General features: G+C 41.2%; 1 protein-coding gene across 2 annotated transcripts in view; it reads left to right on the forward strand.

The window, feature by feature from the left end:
* The first annotated feature begins 1,043 nt into the window (after positions 1 to 1,043).
* Positions 1,044 to 20,592, forward strand: part of LOC149317322 (XK-related protein 4-like) — a 188,649-nt gene continuing 169,100 nt past the window's right edge. For both annotated transcript variants that reach the window (XR_016280621.1, XM_089517320.1), the window contains exon 1: positions 1,044 to 2,086. Coding sequence is in view for 1 of the 2 variants with exons in the window: in XM_089517320.1 (XP_089373446.1) it covers positions 1,200 to 2,086 (887 nt within the window). In the remaining variant the exon portion in view is untranslated. The remainder of the gene's footprint in view (positions 2,087 to 20,592) is intronic.

Genomic DNA, 20,592 nt, shown 5'->3' on the forward strand with positions numbered 1-20,592 from the left:
GACACATACATACATAAACGCATATACAAGCAAATCTCTCACTGTGGTTCTCAAGAAGGCTCTTGAGCACCAGTGAAAGATTTGCTTGTGTGTGTGTGTGTGTGTGTATATGTGTGTGTGTGTGTACGCACACACACGAACACTTGAGCACTAAAGGGAGAGAGATTTTATGTATGTGTGTATATCTGTTTGTGTGTGTGTGTATATATATATATATGTATATAAAAATAATGATATACATACATACAATCTCTCTCTTTAATGCTCAAAAGCCTTTTATATATATATATATATATATGCAGACAAACGAAAAAAGGTCCCACCTCTTTCATACACACACACACACACACAAACAAATCTTTCCCTGTGTTACTCAAGGCCTCCTCTTGAGCACTAGAGATTGTGTATGTGTGTGTGATATATATGTATACACACACACAAGCAAGAAAGGTCCTGCCTTTTCATATATATATATATATATATATATATATATACACACACACACACACACACACACACATATACAGAAAGAGAGAGAGAGAGACGTAAGCAAAAAAAGTCCCGCATTTACACGAGCAAATTGTCATTCTCCTTTCCTCCTTCTCCCCTTCGCCAAGCCAGGGCCGGGCCTCCCCTCCCCTCCCCTCCCGGGGCCCTTCCCTGCCCCTTCTGTCCCCTCCAACCCTCTTCGCAGCATCCCTTCTCCTTCTCCTTCCTGAGCTCCTTGAGACCCCCCTCATCTCCTCCTGTTGCCTCTTCGCACGGCATCCCTTCCCCGGTGCCCCCGCCTTCTCCCCTTTCCCTCCCTCCTGGGCTCCTTGGCGTGTGTGTGTGTGTGTGTGTGGTGTATGTGTGTGTTGTGTGTGTAGAGTTGTTGGGGAGGGGGAGAGGGATGAGGTCATCCTCTTTCCCGGCGTCAGTCAGCTGGGTGGCGGCGGCGGCGGAGGCAAGGCAGCAGCAGCAGCATCGGAGGCGGCGGCGGCGGGGCGGTCCAGGCCGAGGAGGAGGAGGAGGAGGTGGCGGCAGGGAGGAGGATGCTCTGGGCTGGGGACCGCTCCCCTCCAGGCTGCTCCGGCCCGGGGCTGGTTGGCGGCTGAGCCGGTCAGGGCCAGGGAAGGGAGAAGGGAAAGGAAGGGCCGGAGGAAGAAGGCGGCTGCTGGTGCTGCTACTGGTGCTGCTTCCCCGGGGCTTGGACCCGCATGATGGCCGCGAAGTCGGACGGGGGCCGCCTGAAGATGAAGAAGGGCAGCGAGGTGGCCTTCACGCCGCTGCAGAACTCGGAGCACTCGGGCTCGGTGCAGGCGCTGCCTTCCTCGGCGGCCGGAGGGACCGAGGAGGACCAGGCGCCCGGAGGAGGCGGCGGCGGCGGAGGAGGAGGAGAGGGATGCTGTAGCGGAGGAGGAGGAGGAGGAGGAGGCAAGGGCTCCCGGTGCTGCTCCTGCTGCTGCTGCTGCGGAGGGGGTAGTGGCGACGGGGGCGGCCTGGGTCGGGCTCCCCGGGGCTCCCGGGGCTCCGGCGGCGGCTCCTCGTCCCTCTGCCTCCGCCTGGGCCGCGAGCAGCGCCTCTACTCGCTCTGGGACGGACTCTGGATCCTGGCCGCCGTGGCCGTCTACTTCGCCGACGTGGGCACCGACCTCTGGCTGGCCGTGGACTACTACCTGCGGGGCCAGCGCTGGTGGTTCGGCCTCACCCTCTTCTTCGTCCTCCTGGGCTCCCTCTCCGTCCAGGTCTTCAGCTTCCGATGGTTCGTCCACGACTTCGGCGCCGGCGAGGAGGGAGGGGTGCTGGCGGCGGGGTCCGGGTCCTCCTCCTCCGGGGCCCACGGCGGGGAGAGCAAGCTCCTGGTCAGCAGCAGCAGCACCGGAGAGATGGAGGCCCGGGCGGGGACGCCGCAGAGGCAGGCATCCAACGCCAGCAAGGCCGGCAATGCCAACAGCAACAGCACCACCGCCACCAACAACACCCACAACAACCCCGGCGGAGGAGGGAGGGCGCCCCCTTCCAAGGGCCGGTCCTCCTCCTGCGCCTTCTGCATCTGGCTCCTCCAGAGCCTCATCCACATCCTCCAGCTGGGACAGATCTGGAGGTAAGGCATCCGGCCATGCATCCCTCCCTCCCTCCCTCCCTCCCTTCCTTCAAGCCTGCTCCAGCTAGCTTGACTCATGCTGCATCCACACTGGAGGGATAAACCCGGTGTAGCCCCGCTTTAAGTCTTTTTTGGCTCAGGGCTATGGAATTCTGGGAGCTGGAGTATGTTGTGGGGCCCAGAGCAGAGCGGACTTCCATAGCCTTGAGCCAGACAAAGAGTTAAAGCGGGGCCACACCGGGTTATTTCTCCAAGGTGGATGCAGCCTCAGGCTTTTTTCTTCCAGTTAGACTCCACGGCTAGATCTCCGCTGGTCTCCCTTTTCTTTTCAAGGGTGCCACCCCTGGGAGCTTTGCAGGAGGGGCTGAGGCACACAATGGAGAGAGAGCAAGAGAGATGGCATCCACGCCCCTCCAGAGGAGGAGGAAGAGGAGGCTGGCCTGGCCTTGCCAGGCAGGAGACAGACAGCCGGCTTGCTCTCTTCTTCCCTCTCTGCAAAGAGAGATCTGCCTTTGGTTACAGAGAGAGCGGGTTGAACAAACATCCTGGGGCCTCTGTGTAGTAACTGTAGGAACTCCAGCTTCACTTTTGTTGGAAACAGCAGACAAAGATGCATCTGTGGTGGGTTCTTTCTGATGGTCTTACCTATTGTTTGCAAGAATGGTGGGAGACAGACAGGCCAGGCATAGGCCTTCGAGGCCAGAAGTCCGATAGATTCGCTGATGTTATTATTTTTTTAATAAGTGTATGCTGCAATTTTATGGAAAATTAACACCTAAAACTATATATAGTCTAAGTATGTGTCTCAAGCTTTCCATAGTATAAGTATGTGATATATGTAATGTGTTCCAAGCTTTAGTGCACTTTTATGTTGGGATAATTCCTACTTAGCGTAAGGGCACTTCCCTCTGAGTAAATGTGCAGAAGAGCGTTCTGTAAAATGAGTGATTTGGTTGGGGTTTTGTCCCCATTTTTTCCTATACAAAGGAAGAGTGGCACATAGTACAAGTGCATGTTTGTGTATGAACCTGTATGCAAATGCATCAATTTCAGCATAATATATGTTGATATAAATAGTGGGCTACATTCTGGATGAGACGTTCTTGCATTTTTGTACTTAATCCATGGGATACCTGTAACTGGTTTTGAGTCTATTTGGTAAAGTTAACATTTGAATGCATGAGTTTTGGTTAAGTCTGAAATGCTGCGCCTTCTGAAAGGACTACAGGTTTTTATTATAGAGCAGAACAGAATCAGAGGTTTTACTTGTGGAATTATTACTTGCTGGCGGGAGATGAGCTTCCTAACAGATCTGTTGATATTTAATATTTGCACAACCTAGATACAAAACTATACAAGTGGTAACAAGGGGACACTACCATTGATGGTAACATTAGTGTTTGTAAACTCATGACTGGAAGGTGTTCTCCAGTGAGACCTTTACGGTAACTGTAAAAGAGAGTTTCACACTATTTTAACAGCTATTTTCCCATCCTATAGAAAATCCTGGAATCTTTAGTCTAGTGAAGTGTTTAGATTTCTTTGTAGGCAAGTACTAGACCTCTGTCACAGAGGACTCTAACTTCACCAGACTATAAATCCCAGGATTCAGTAGGCTGGAGCCATGATAATTAAGGTGGTATGAAACTGATATATCTGTAGTACAAACACACCCTTGGTATTTAAAAAAGAAGTTTTAAACATTTACATAGTCTTTTGTGGGAATTTGGTTAGTCCAAGTAAAAAAAGCTTTGCCTAGTTGTGACTTTTGATTATTTTTAAGCCCATTCCATTTTGCATAGGACTGAAAGATCTTCATGACAAACAGGGTATGTCACTTAATCCTTTTTCCATAAAACATTTGAGAAACATTGTTGTGAACATTACTGGCAGTCGACTACAGATATTGCCTACATTTAAATAGCATTAACTGAAAAGCATATAACATCTGAACTGTTATATTTTTATATTAAACATATGATATAATGTATTATTACATGTGCAGAGAATGTTTAAACACCTGAATTAGGTAGTCACTTATTTCTCTTTTGGTCAGTGACATGATTTGTTAAAATTAAATGCTTCTCCTCTTTTCTGGCAGCACTTAGCACAGTTAATAGTATGTTTCTAACCATTTGGCACATTTTAGTGTGACAATGGGTTTTCTGTAAAGCATTGATTCCCAAAGTGGGCAGTGGAAAGATCTTGGGGGGGGGGGGGCTTTCAGTCAAATAATTGGCATGAAAGCAAGACAAGGGGAACCAATGACCTTTAGGACTGTGGTGGGGGTGAGAATTGCAGGAAACGTCTCTTCTTAGGGTCTCTTAAAGCCTCCACACAGCCTTGTTGATCACATTACATGATGGTGTCTCCTGCTCTTTACCTGCCCTCATGAGCTCACTCCCACAGCACTGTTTTGTGACAAACTGACTGACTGGAGTGAGAAGTTGGTGCACGTGGCGTGGCAGGGGAGAAGCAACAGCAAAATGAAGCTTTCACATATGGGATCCTGTTTAAGCTTTGTGAACTTGGCTGGCAGGTTTGAGATGAACTGCTGCTTCTACTTTCTTTTGTGAGACAGGCTGACAAGTGGTAGGAGAAGAAACAATGAAGGTTATCAGACAAGGGAAATTGGAAGTATAATCCAATGGCAATCTAAACGTAATCATGGGGTTTAACGTTATTGCGTGATAACCCACTACACACAAATTCGGGCAATGGGAAGTCAGTCCGAACGCAATCATGGGATTTCATGTTATTGTGTGATAGACTGCCACATACAAATTCAGGCAATGGCATGCTATTTTCGGGCAATGGGAAGGCAGTTCGAATGCAATGCGTATTCACATAATTGCACGAAACTAGCGACTTTAAGGAAATGCGTTCTGGCCCCACTTTCTTTTCATTCAAATTTAAGAGAAATTCCTTCCGTTTGATAAACTCCTATGTTTGCGAATTGGGGAGGATGGCTTGAAGCTCTGCGGGGAAAGCACATCTCTGAGAAAGGAGGAGGAGGGGTATCTGGGGTCAATTCTTGGAAGGAGACCTTTGCTTTTCTTGTCTCTCTCTGACCAAGAGTCTTTCCTTGCTGAGAGGAAAAGTGGGAACTTGGCTGGGACACTCTTCACCCCAACAAAGAAGGATTGAGAGTCCTTCCTTGCTGGGGAAAAGTTTCTTCCTTTACATCCTTGGGAGCAGCAACTGAGCAGACAGTTGAGCAGCAACCAAGAAGCCTCTCACCTGTGCCAGCCTTTGCTACAAGTCACTGCTGAGCCAGCTGCTTGGTTGCTGCTCCTACGATAACCGAATGCAAAGGAAACAGCAACTGAGACTGCTTGTTTTGAATGTACAATACAACAGTAGACCTAATATCAAGAAATAGGTGTTGGGGGATTGGGCTGTCATCCAAGAAGAAGGGGAGTGATAACCCAAAAATATTTGGGGAGCCCTGCTGTAAAGTTTAGTAGTACTGCTGGATAGGATTTGAATTATTTACTGAAAGGTGCTAATATTCATTAAGAGAGAATGGAGGACATAGAACAGCAAAGGCTGAAAGAAAGAGTACATCTGAGCAACAACCTTGTCTTGTCCTCTTCATGTAGTTCTAAGGATATGGTGTGTATATGCTTGGTGATAATATGAAGAACAGTATCTTTCTTTTTGTGACCTCAGTAACAACGTAGAAGATCATAAGCCCTTTCACATTGCAAAATTTTAGCACTATAATTCCACTTTAACTGCCATGGCAACATCCTATGGAATACTGGGGTTTGTAGTCTCATGAGGCCTAGAGATTTCTGGTAGAGAATTCAAAGGACTCTTCTCTAAACTGCAAATCCCAGGATTCTGTAGGCATTGAAGGGGGGCCATAACATGATTTTATATGTACTAACCCCAAAAATACTCACAGTGGAAAGCATAACACCAATTGCTTGGTGTCAGAGGGTCCCAGGAATGGCCAAAAAGGTGGTTCTCTATCACGGAACACCCACCACAGCTGCTGAAAAGTTAAAAGCCCAGGAAAGCCCAGCCTTACATCTAACTGACAGAGGCAAGGCACATTTCAGTCAGGACCATGCAAATGCATGGTTACTGAATAACTTGTAACTAATGGTAGGGGTATGGGTGGTTGGCATCAGTGCTGATGCTAACCAAGTGCTTACACCAGATACATCATGTGTGTGGCAGGGATCTATCTATCTAGAAAAACAAGCATACAATGTACAATAACTTCCAAAGGCCACAATGATACCTTTAATCAGACAACCAAAATGCACACGTGATGAAAGATTTTGAAGCTCCATTGCCTTCTTCTGAACAGAAGGCAAAGAAGAGGGAGAGAGGCTTTGTATCATTTCTTTTTTCATCCTCTTTTTTTCTCAGACAGGAACATCTTGATAGGACTTTTCTATATTTGTTCTGAAAATCTTTCCCTAAAATACATAATTAGCTTCTAATTTTTACATTTGTTAACCCATAGAATTGCTGGGATTCATTTATTCTTCACAATACAGCTAAGTTCAATTTTCCTCTCCAAATCCAAATGCTACTGTTGAAAACAGTTATATATTATTTGCAATTAAAGCACACTAATTAGACTTCTGTAACGCGTTCTACATGGGGCTCCCTTTGTACCAGGTTCAGAAGCTTCAATTAATTCAAAATGCAACAACCAGATTGATCACTGGAACTTCCAGGTCAGATCATATAACACCTATCCTAAAATCCTTACACTGGCTGCCAATTAGCTTCCCGGTGCAATACAAAGTGTTGTTTGTTACCTTTAAAGCTCTACCTGGCTTGGGCCCGAGTTACTTGAGGGAACGCCTCTCCCTACACAATCCGCCCCGCACCCTCAGGACAACAGGGAAGAATCTGTTAGACTACCCAAAGGTCAGACTAACAGTTAATTCCAAAAGAGCATATATAACTATGGCCCCCAGGTTATGGAACAATCTGCCGGAAGAGATTCGTCTCATCACAACCCTAGATGCCTTTAAGAAGGCACTAAAGATGGATCTCTTCTGGCAGTCATACCCACCTGACCTTCTATAAAGAACTTTATGAAACCCCACTTCCGGTCATAATGGCATAACTGCCCGCTGCCCTGCGATTACTGTAATTGAAATTTTTATACTTTGTGATGTTTTTATGATATGTATTTTAGACATGATTGCCTATATGGAGATTTTTGCTTGTAATCCCGCTTTGATCCATTGGGAGAAGCGGGAAAATACAAATAAACATTATTATTATTATTATTATTATTATTAATAGGGGTAATACTGCATGCACAGGATGATGTTGTGAAAAGTTATTTAAAATTATTACAATGAATATTGAACTATACAACATGGGAAATGATGCTTGCTACTGAATGATACATGATTTATAAATAAAAATTAGACCTGTTTTCTTTGTATGCTGCCTCTTGTTTCTGCATACTTCCAAGAGTGCCACTCTGCCACAGAATGCAAAATTGAAAACTAGACAAACATCCAGAAAGTAACTGGGGAATTAAAGCCTCTGTAACAGCATGAATACTCTTTTTAGTCAGACAAATTGCTTTGATTCACACAGGAATCAGATTATAACACCGTCTGGGCAATTATATTAGTGTTTATTCTCTTTACCACCCTTTCTTTTATAATGTTTCTTGAAAGTAGGTGTGGACAGTATGCACCTTACAGGTGGCATGACCTCCTAGTTCATGTTGTAGTCTTAAAATCCGATACTCTCTCTCAGAAGTTGCAGAATCTTGATTTTTAAATTTATTTTTGTACCCTAGGAAGTGTCAGGCCAATTTCACCATGCCCTCCAACATATTATTTTAGGCCTAAGATAGGCTTTGTTTTTAAAAACAAGACATAAAATGAAAGTGACCCCCAGTTTACTTCCTAGCTTAAAAGAAAGCTTTTCCTCCTAAAGCAGAGGGAGAGCATAGGAAAATTGTCTCCTCCCACCCTGAAGGGTCATTGTGAGTTTTTTTTTAAAATGTTGTTGTTTTAAAAAGGAAGATCTGAATGAATCATAGAGTCATCGAATTGGAAGAGACCACAAGGGCCATCCAGTTCAACCCCCTACCATGCAGGAACTCACAATCAAAGCACCCCCAACAGATGTCCATGGGGGGGCAGGCGATGACTGGGTGTCACCCCCCTTCTGGGGTGTAACCTGGTGCAGTGTGCACCCCCTGCACCCCCCAGTGACACAACTGCTCCAAGGGAGTGTGGTCCACTATGAAACAGCTCTTACGGTAAGGAAGTTCCTCCTAATGTTGAGGTGGAATCTCTTTTTCTGTAGCTTGCATCCATTGATCTGGGTCCTATTCTCTGGAGCAGCAGAAAACAACCTCAAAATGACATACCTTCAAATATTTGAACAGGGCTATCATATCACCTATTAACCTTCTCTTCTCCAAGCTAAACATACCCAGCTCCCTAAGTTGCTCCTCATAAGGCATGGTTTCTGGACCCTTCATCATTTTAGTCGCCCTTCTTTGGTTATGCGTCAGCTTGTCGACATCCTTTTTGAACTGTGGTTCCCAGAACTGGACACAGTATTCCAGGTGGGGCCTGACCAAAGCAAAATAGAGTGGCACTAATACATCCCTTCATCTAGATACTATACTTCTATTGATGCATCCTAGAATCACACTGACCTGTTTAGCTGCTACATCAAACTGTTGACACATGTTCAACTTGTGGTCTGCTAAGACTCCTAGCTCCCTTTCACATGTAGTTTTGTTAAGCCAGGTGTTGCCCATCCTATATCTATGCATTTCATTTTGCCACCCTAGGTGCAGTACCTTACATTTCTCCATGCTGAAATTCATTTTCCTAGCTTTGGCCCAGCTTTCTAATCTATTAAGGTCATTTTGAATTTTGATTCTCTCCTCTGGGGTATTAGCTACTTCTCCTAATTTGGTGTCATCTGCAAATTTAGAAACATGTAGCCTGTTCTTTCATCCAAATCATTGGTAAAGATGTTGAATAATAATAATAATAATAATAATAATAATAATAATAATTTTATTTATATCCTGCCTCTTCCTACAGATCAAGACAGGTTACAATAACACAAAAGTAACAATAAACTGCACAATGCCTAGAAAACCAATTCTACTTAATCCTCTACCATCAATATCAGTGAAAGGGGAGGTTAATCTGTAAAGGCCTGCCAAAAGAGATCCATTTTAACAGCCTTTTTAAAGGCTTCAAGAGTAGTAATTTGACGGATCTCCTCCAACAGGTCATTTCATAGCCTAGGAGTGGCAGATGAGAAGGCCCTCTTGGAAACCACAGCCAACCTGGTCTTCCTTTGCTGCAACAAATTCTTCCCAGAGGACCTGAGTGTGCGGGGTGGATTATATGGAGGAAGGCACTCCCACAAGTAATCTGGGCCCAAACCATGTAGGCCTTTAAAGGTTATAACCAACACCTTGTACCATGCCCGGAAACTAATTGGCAGCCAGTGAAGAGATTTTAAGACAGGTGCTATATGGTCGGCTCTGGATTTACCAGTGACCAGTCACACCAGTTGAAGTTTCTGAGTTTGGCACAAGGATAGCCGCATGTAGAGCATGTTGCACCCCACTGCTCACTTCTTTCCAGGATGAGGAGGAACAAGCCATTGCTGAGCACCCTTTAGGTTCAGCCAGTCAACCAATTACAAATCCATTTTACAGTTGCATTCGAATGTTGAACTAGGATTATGAAAGACAAGAATTCAAATCCCCACATGACCATGGAAACCACCTGGGTGAATAGAGAATTACTAAGCTTTTCAGAAAGGCAATAGCAAACCTCAACTGAATACATCTGGCTGAGAAAACCTCATAACCTCATAATAATGACCTTAGAGTCATCAGAAGCAACTTTGAAAGCAAATAGCAACAACAACAGAGGACATGGTGAGGTTGTGTGTAATCTTCCAAGGTTGATGAGGGGATTTGTGTGTGGTAGTTACCCACTCTTGTTTTCAAGGTACAAGTATGACTATTTTTTCCTATGTATAAGTGAGATTTATTTGCATATTCACTTGTAGGCCCACAGAGGTGCACAACATCTTTTCATTCACATTGTGCTGTCAGAATTGGAAGAAAGACTTGCTGAAAAGGAGATTCTGGCCTATAAATGTTCCTTCAGCTAGTGTGCCAGATGAAGCAATTATTCTGATGAAGGTCTGAAGAAGTACAGCATGAAGAGTGATGCCATTTGGGTGTATACACATAGTGACCAGCCACCCTCTTACCAGTGAACAATGGTATGAGAAGCAGAACCAGGGGCCTTTGTGGGGTCCTGTTGCAACTCTTTGTCACACTGTTGCTCACTGGTGGGAAAGGAATAGTTATATGATATCATTTTGCAGCACCCTACTCAGCAACACCACAGAGCTTTGTTAGTCAGGATGGCTGATTGGCTTTTAAGGTGGGTTTCATAGATATTTACAATGATGGCAATGATACCACAGTAGTAAATATCAATAGTAAACAGCCACACAGTTGTAAGTTTAACTTAAGGACATCATAACTGACTATCAGGATGCCAGCCAGTGATGTGAAGTGGAAGATCTCTCTGTCTTAGAGCAAGAAGGGGAAGTAGGAATTCCAAATCAAGTAGCATTCATCATTTATTTTTATCTCTGATGTGTATCAACTTGACATTTGCTCTTACCAATTACAAATAATGTTGAACTCCACAATATAGAACCAAACAATGTTTTAGCCTCCAAGCTTAGTCTTAGAACAAAGGTAAACTCTCTCTCTCTCTCTCTTTGTGTGTGTGTGTGTATTCTCCTCAAAATGTATATCCAAAAAATCTCACTTCAATCTTGTGTAACTTTCAGAGGAAAAGGATGAACCTAAGTGTGACTAATGCTGGATGTTAGAAATCTCAGCTGAGATTAGAAATTACATATATGTACTTGCTCAAATGAAACTATTTCATTTTAGACCAATGTCAATTTCTGACTTATCATTAGAGGCATTTCCAAATTTTATTTTATTTTATTTTATTTATTTCTATGTTGCTCCTGAGGACAAAACCTCTCCAAAGGCAGCTTACGTGATGAAAATGTAAAATCTCATACAATAACATGCAATATTATACAATACAATGAGAAAACTGAATAAAATAATAAAAGCAACAGCTTTTAATCTGTTTGTAACAGTGAAAAAAGAAGTGGAAAATCTGTTTGTTCAAAACTGGTGGCTGCTTACTGGCACCATGAAATGAGTCTTGTGCCTGCAAGGGAGCCATATGGGCCTATGATTGTACATGACACTTTGGGGTTATAATGAATGTCTGAAATACTCTCAATAATTGTATGCAGTATAAATAAAATGTAAAATGATTTATTTCATATATGGTGGGATTTATGCTACCCTTGATAATGGCTTCTATCATTATGGAAGTGTCCAATTTCTTCTTTCCCCAATTTGCACAATTCTAATTCCTATATCTGAAAAAAATGCCATGCTTCCTCAATCAAAATATATTACAGAGCATTTTCCACAACATATTCTGTGTGAAGAGTTTGTAGAATTAATGTTGTTTGGTGAAAAAAATGGACTATACTGCATGGTATAGTCAGTGGTTTGCACATTGGACTATGACTCTGGAGACTAGGGTTTGGATCCTGTGCTGGCCATGTAAACCCACTGGGTGATCTTGGGCAAGTCATACTCTCTCAGCCTCAGAGGATGGCATTGGCAACCCCCCTCTGAAGAAATGTTCCAAGAGAACCCAGTGATAGGTTCACCTTAGAGTCACCATAAATTGGAAACATCCTGAAGTCACACAACAACAACAACAACAACAACAACAACAAACTGATGTAACAGTGTAGGAGTTTCAGGGTTCTTAGAAAAATAACAGACCATTGTAACGCATAAGGCTAAAGTAGCACCAAAGAGATGAAAATTCTTGGAATCAAACATAATCCATATTAAAGATCTAATTCAGTTGAAATACTCAGGGTTCATTTCAACCATTAACCAGTCTACATCACCTATTTATTTATTTACTTTATCATTCTCACCTTTTCTAAAAACTACATGCAAATAAATTATTAGAGCAATTGTTATACTAAAGTTATTAACTGATAAATTACATTTATAGGGAAACTATGTAGTACAATAGGAATAAACATACAAGACAAATGTTATATGAAGGAAGTATTTTTTTTCTTTTTTATGTTGGAAACATAAATAGTAATTTAAAAAAGGTTTGGAAAATTCAGACTATCTTAATTAATCTAAACTGTTGGGATAAACTGTAAAAATCCATATATCTGTAAATGAAGATGTTCTATTATTGTATATCATATGCTATGCTAACATTGATTATTCTTCTTCTTTTAAATGCAATAAAAAATAAAAAAAATGAAATGAAAATGACATGCATGCAGCTCTGAAACCTTAGCCAAAAGCAGATATATGTAACAAGATTTGAGGACAACTGACAGAATGGAGTGGCATTTGGGGAGACTTCCATATATGGAATAGTGCACACGACTGGGAGACAAAAAGATTTCATACCTCTTAATCTGATAATGAATGAAATATGAGGATATGCTTGGAGATGTCTCATACACAGGGTTTCCATGAGTCGAGGTTGACATGAGGGCAGCTAACAACAACAAAATACAAAGAGCACTATAATACATCTTTTGAGAGCAAAGTAGGTAGCAAACAATGTGGAAATTATAAAGGTGTCAAGTTAATGAACTGCATAATGAAGTTGTGGGAAAGGATCACAGTACAATGTTTTAAACAAACAGATTAGGTCATTGATAATCAATTCTTTTTTAGTCTGGGGAGAAATACAATCAATGCCATTTAGTATTTAGCTTTCTACCAATGAAACACTGGAAAAGCGGAAATGGGCAGTTGATTTGTGCAAAGCTTTAGAAGATTATATGGAATTGTCCCAAAATAATATGAAATCTCTTGGCATCCTGCTTTCATACCTCACCAATAGACAGAGTGCCAGGAGTTCAGAAGCCAAAGGAACAAAAGATATCCAATTACAAACAGTCCAGGTTCAGAGGCCAGAGATTAGAACAGAGTCAGAATAGGAGTAGTGAGGCAGCAGAGTTAAGAAACAGTCCAGGATTGCCAAAAAACCCACTTAATCCCAGAATAATCAGTGTTGGATCTTTTTCTTAGTTTTTATAAGGGATTCGGGTTCTCAGATGGGAGAATAACTAATGCAGATAGATCCAGGATAAGATTCTGCATGCCTTGAACAAGCTTTGAATAGATTCACATCATTTATTCCATCTTTATTTAAGTGCTGACGTGTGAGCAACCAAACTCAGAGATGTGCATAGATGTGGTACTATAGTGTGAACAACCACCCCAGAATGTGTGAATGAGATTATCCATATAGTTATACTAAGAAAAATAATGCAAATGACCCCACAGCTGTGTGCCTAGCCTTTTTCTTCACCTGTGGGAGGGTATGAGTTTGTGCCAGATGCCAAAATCTGTGTCTTTCCACTGGATTAGAACTCTTTCTTTTAATCTAACTCCACTTCTGGAGAACTCAACTGGCTGTCAGGCTTCTGCTCCAGCTGTTGTTTATCTGTTTCATCATCTGGAGATGCACTCTCAGGGGTGGGCATGACATCTGGGTCTAGATTTAATAATATTGGTTAGGTGAAACAAATACATTTTACACATGTACATTCTTTTTCAGATCAGAGTTTGGTCTATTTCAATAAAGTTTGGGAGACACACACACACACACACACCAGTATTAGGGCCAAACTCAGGTTCATGGACATTTTCAGGGCTGCGTCTCAGTGATGGAAGGAGCTAAAGGCAAAAGGGTGAGACCAAAAATAACAGAAAAAATTCATCAAGGCAAAGTTGGTTGACATGCCAGGATATCAAATGACAGTTTTGATCCTCATTCAACTGAACTTTTCTAAAGTTCATAAACTACATAGTTAGTAGTAAAGTGGCAGTTAGTGAAAATGGAGGTATTCATACTCGCCATGTGAATATATATGAAAAGGAAGTGGTCATGCAAGCCAAGTCATTCCTCATCATCTGAACCATAGTTATGATCATCTGAAAGAAGTGCATGTGTTTATGTAATGAAGGTAGAATGTCTCAAAGATACAGCTGTGGCTTTATTTTTCTGAAATCTATTGCTGCCTCATGGTGATAGAAGTGGTTTCTTCTTGCTTCTTCTTGCTTCTTCTTGCTTCTTCTTCTTCTCCTTCATTATTATTATTATTATTATTATTATTATTATTATTATTATTTAAGGTAGTTATACCCAACTCTTCAGTCACAAAGACTCTTAGACCACCTTACAAATTGTTAATTTGACAGTTCCCTGCCATCAAGCTTAAAATCAGAATTTATTTGTGCACATGTATTTGGGGAACATGTAAGAGTATTGTGGCCTGATGATGGAAAAAAATGTGGAATATAACATTTACAGATTGTTGCAGAGAGATGGAAGAATACATTAAAATACTTAATTTAAAAGCATGTTATTCAGACTGGAGTAGCAAAAAATGGGGGGAAATGCAAAAAAAATAAGTTAAAAATAGAATGTAGGGAACAGTTTTATAAAGTTCTGAATTTCATAAGGAACTTTTTTGATACAAATAAGTGGAATTGCTTGCCTAGACTGTTACAGTCCATTCCAGCTTGTTACATTTTATTCCTCCTTAGGACTCCAGAGAGGAAACAACATGTAACAATTACTCTTAAGAAAAAAGGGATCCAGAGGTGCATATATCCACACAGAATGGTTGTGCTGTTCATGTTCAGATTTTAAAAAACTTTCTTTTTAAACAGTTGGCCCCCGTGCCATATTTTAATCTGTTTTGGAAACTCACCACAATTTTCTTAGATGTTTCCCACATTTGCATAAGAGAGAGAGTTGAAGAAAAAGAAGTGCAAAGCTAGCCTGGATTTCATATTTCTTTAGATCATGACTATGGAGAGCAGGGTTCAATTTCTGCTTGATCTTGGGCAAGTCACATGCTGTCAGACTCAGGGGAAGGCAATGGCAAACTTCTGAACAAATCTTGACATAAAAAACCCATGATAGGTTCTCTTTAGGGTTGCTCTAAGTTGAAAATGCCTTGAAGGCACACAACAACAACAACAACAACAAAATTGAATATACAGCACTAAAACACAGAGATTCTTCTTCTTTTGTGTCTGTGCAGTAGAAGCACTCTGAGAATTTGGGTGCTGTCTTTTTTAAAAAAAAAAACTTGTAAAATGGTTGATTTTTTAAGAGATACAGTGAAATGTTATGTTTTATGAATTCTTAGGCTGCATCTACACAGCAGAATTAAGGTAGTTTGACACCCCTTTAAGTGTCATGGGTCTATCCTATGGAATGCGGGGATTAGTAGTTTGGTGAGGTATTCAGCCTGGTCTGTCGGAGAGCTCTGGTGCCTCTCCACACTATAAATTCCAGGTTTCTGTAGGATAGTCTTGGCAATTAAAATGGTGTCAGCTTTAATTCTGCAGTTCTGCAATTCTATACCCTTAGACATTTTTTGGGTGAATGCCATTTTATTAGCTGAATATTTTCTCATATTGCTTATACTCACATGTAGCTCATATGTGTTCACATGTAGCAGCCATGATAATATATATTTTTATAATTAATATTCATTTCATTCAACTCATACCTGGAATACCATCACTTTAAGAATTATTATTTTTAGCCTTTTTGTCTGGAAGCATGTTGGCACAATGACTGGGTGCTATTCTGATTTCCACCTCAGCCTCACATAGGTGTTAGGACTATAAATCTTCACTTTTTTCCCTTGCAAGAATGAAAAATGTCAGATTTCCCCTCCTTCTGAGTGAGACTGTAACAGTTTTTATTTAGTTTTTGGTGAGTTTTTGCATTCCAGGATTGTTTTTGTAAGAAAAAAAAATACAGTGCTTTTTGTTCAAAAATCAGTGTATGCAGAAAGGAATGCCTTCTGTGAAAAATACTGGCTCACATCCTCTGATATTTATGAAGCCATAAATTAGAGCTATGATCTCATATCTTTTGGAATTCACAATTAAGGTCATTAATACAATGGCTGCATCCTGCTGAATATTTATGAGATTGTGAGCCAGGCTTAAGATTTTGTAATGTTGGGATTCATGTGATTTAGTGATTTAGGACCAGGACAGCCTCCTTGGAAAGGAGTAGTAGAGTTGAGAGTTATCAGCATATTGATGACACTGCATCCCAAAACTCTGGACAACCTCTCCCAGTAGCTTCATGTATATGTTAAATAGCATAGAGGACAACACAGGAGTCCCCTAGCACCATCTTCTGAGTTCGCCTCTTCAAGAAGGAATGGAGCTACTATAAAGCAGTATCAAAGATTTTGGGAAATTTGGCCTAGGATCAAAAAATGAAATGGAAACTGACTTAATTTTGTGAGATCAACAGTTTATTCATCAGAAACACATTCTCCAAGCAACCCAAAAAGTGATTATATACACGGACATCATCTGATGGCCAATACAGAAATCAAATAGATAATTGGAAGCAAAAGATGGAGACACATCATTCTCTCTGTAAAAACTAAACCTGGAACAGAATGTGGCACAGACCAAGAACTATGAATATCAAAAAACAGAATAAAGCTATGAAAATTAAATGAACTGTTATGCCGAAATACAGCCTGAAGAACATCCCCATAGAATTTAAAGATAATGCGATCCGTGCTATTAAGCATTATTGGCCAGGAACCTGAAGAACTCAGGACGGAAGCAAAGACATTGTCAGGGAGGGATGCAAAAAGATAGTATGTGTAGCCATCCATTATCTGCATGATAGATGAATCTCTTTAAGCAGTTAAGGATAGTAGAAAAGCAAAAATGAAAGGGGCAGAAATAGGGTCATAACCCTGAAAACAACTTGTCTGCTGGGATAACAATAACTTCTGTAATAATAAATTGAGAGAAATATAAGTTGACAACAACAACAACAACAACAACAACAACAAAAGAAGATCGAAAAACTTCTTCCACAAGATCTGAGAAATCAAAGGAATATTTCAACCAAGAGTAGGGATTGTCTTTAACAAGCAAGGAAGCACATGACATGACCAAGTAGAAATAAAAAGATGATGGAAACAATGCACATAGGAACTATATAAAAGAACCAAAAGAATGGCAGATTCATTTCAAGAAGAACCACATGAATATGAATCACCAACTTTTAAAGGTGAAATGGAAGATGCACTCAAAACATTTGGGAGAAAGAAATTTCTAGCAACAGATGGCATACCAATAGATTTGCTTCAGTCTACAAAGTCAGATTCAGTTCCGTTTCTAACTAAAATATGCCAACAAATACTGGAAACAAAACAATAGTTCAGAGACTGGAAACACACAATATACATTCCAATCCCAAAGAAAGTAGACATGAGGGATTGCAGTCATCACAGGGCCATTGCATTAATTTACAACAAAATGAAAGTGATGCTCAAAATTCTACACCAAAGACTTTTACCATATATAGAGTGAGAAATGCCAGATATTCAAGCTGGGTTCAGGAAAGAAAGAGGCACTAGGAACCACATAACAGAATATGCTAGAAAAATAGAACATACCAAAGAATTTCAGAACAAAATCAGTCTGTACTTTATAGACTATAGTAAAACCTTCGATTGTATAGATCATGAAAACCTATGGATTGCTCTTAAATAAATGTGTGTCACAACATTTGATTGTCCTGATGCATAATCTATACTCAAAACAAGGGGCTGCCATTAGGACAGAATAAAGATAAACAGAATGGTTTTGAATTGGCAAGGAGGTCAGGCAAGGGTGCATCTTAATACCTTTAACTGTTTCACTTGTATGCTGAAAATGTCCTGTGTAAAGCAGGATGAAACTCAAGGAAGGAACATTAACAATCTAAGATAAGCAGATGGCATCATACTTCTATCAGAAAACAGCAAAGAGTTGGAGTGATTATTGAATAAAGCTCCAGAAAGTGCAAAGGCAGGTTTACAGCTGAAGACTGTAAAAACAAAAATAATGATGACAGATGATTTACATAACTTTAAAGTAAACAACAATAACATTGAAATAGCTCAAGATATTTAATACCATGGAGGGGAGCATTCTGGCTTTCTTGGGAGGGGAGTTCCAAAGTCTAGGGGCAGTGACTGAGAAGGCCCTCTGTTGTATGCCTACCAGCCACACTTGCAACAGTGCTGGGACTGACAGGAGGGCCTCTCTTGATAATCTCAGGGCCTGGATAGGCCCATACATGGAGATACATTTGTCAGATAGTCTGGAAGTGTGACATATAGGTCATCACCAGCACTTTGAATTGTGCCCAGAAACAACCCTCCAACCAGTGTTGTTGTAAGAGGGCTGTAGTATGGTCTCTGTAACCTGCTCCTAATTAACATTCTGGCTGCAACACTTTGGACCAGCTGAAGCTTCTGTTCTGAACACTTTTCAAAGGCATCAAAGTACAGCATGTTACAGTCATCCAAACAGGATGTAACTAAGGCATGTACCACAATGGTGAGGTTGGACATCTAAAGGCATGGCACGCAAGCTGTAAATGTACAAATGCACGGACCTGGAATTCCATGGTTCAAGAAGCCAAATCTTTAAAACTCTCATCACTTACTACAGGTAGAGCTCCCCACATCTTTCAGCAAGAAGACAAATGTGCCACAAATGTTGCAGGTCAGTGCAACAACCCCTTCACTGTACATGGTCAATCACACTCGATAGCCAGTGGTACAGCACTCTAGGCCTCCTCTCATGCTTCTCTGAAAAATGCCCACACAAAATACCTGTTTTCCCTTTGATGTTAGCTGAGCTCCAGAGACTGAGGGCCAGAGGAGATGAGCAGAAAAAAATCAGCTGAATACTGGGCTTTCTGAAATCTGGTCAAAACCCCACTGTCTGCATGGCCAACTCCCAAGGCTGGCCAAACACCCCTGAGCTGTTTGCAGCAGATGGTTATTTTTTGGTCACCTTTCCTCTATTCATGTGCACCACTGCACAAACACACTGCCTGTGATGTCCAGTTACCTCTTTCTTACAGTTGTACGTGTGATGGAAAACTCGTACAGTGTATAAGTGCATCGATATGCTGAGTGATACACTGGAAAAGCACAATCATGGAGGCCCCATGCATGCCCCCTTCACTCCCCCTTTCACCTCATGCCCCCCTCCCCCATTGGACTTCTGGTTTTCCATTCCATTATTGGCAATCATGTTTTTACCTTGCAGCAGTCCTGTACTGGCACTGAGCTCTTTATATGCTGGTGCTATTTTCTGCCTTGAGTTGGAATATCCCAGGTTCCTTTTGCTTCAGTTTTTAGTCTTGGAGCATGGCTTTGTTTCACTTTCCACTCAGTTTCACCTCATACATCATCTGAACAGCCAGACTTTGAAGTGGTTAGAAGCTGCTTTATTTGGCCAGTGCAGACTACCCTGCTAGCTCCATCCTATGTGAAGTCAGTGACTTACTTCCTCTCAGCAGAAGCCCTGTCCTGTAGATTATGAGTCCAGGGAAAACACCTAGTCCCAAACACACAAGTAATCTACCAAACAGCTCATCCCAATAATCTGCTTTAACAACAACAACAACAACAACAAAGCCTATTTTATTCAGTCTCTTCCACCAGTTTCATGCAGAGCATCTGTTGTCCTTATCCAGGTTGACTCAACTGTTTTGCCATAATATCCAGCTGAAGCCTGAAGGAGCAATGAATGCACACTCGAGTCTAATCAGTTAGTCTATCAGTTAGCATTATCAATGTGTCAACTGCATAAAATGACTGCACTATGATATTGTCTCCCCCCCCCCCCCCCCGATTAGCAAGTCCTCCTGTATTGTTGGATGAGATGATTTTATGCTGGAAAGTGAGAAGAAATATACCTAAAGCAGCATGCTGCAATTTTGGCTATTCACAAACTATACAACATTTTTTTGAGAATGTCAGTTTTATAAGAATATATTGTGTATCATGATATGCATAATATTTTGGAGACTGTATTTTAAAAAGGGGACAGTGGAAACAACAAAACACATAAAGCAAGTCTGTAGAAGTTGACAATTTCTTGTCAAATGTTTCTGGAGTTTAGATTTACTGTTTTTTTTTAATAATGATCATGTGGTTTGCAGCAGAGATTCTATATCGCAGAGAGAATTTAATTTACTAAAGTTGAATAGCTTAAGGAGCATTATTACTGGAATTTTAATGAAGTATTTAAAAAGAATAATCTTGAAGTTTTTTTTGTGTTTTTGCTTATACCCATATTTCAGAAAAATTGGTGAAAATGAAATATAGCAATTTTATTACAGAAAAATAAACTAGAAAACAGAGTATGCACAGAAGTTTAGGCAAACAACAACAAAAACCACCACCATAAGCATAGTAGTTAACAGAAATTTACCAGCTGAATACAGTAGAGGATAATTAAGGGGTCTGATACAACTGAATAATAACTACTTTGCGATCCAAACAACAGTGCACAAATG

Source organism: Sceloporus occidentalis, unplaced genomic scaffold (genome assembly GCF_023333645.1).
Source record: "Sceloporus occidentalis isolate IW3139 unplaced genomic scaffold, rSceOcc1.0.p SCAF_3, whole genome shotgun sequence".
Taxonomy (NCBI): Eukaryota; Metazoa; Chordata; class Lepidosauria; order Squamata; family Phrynosomatidae; genus Sceloporus; species Sceloporus occidentalis.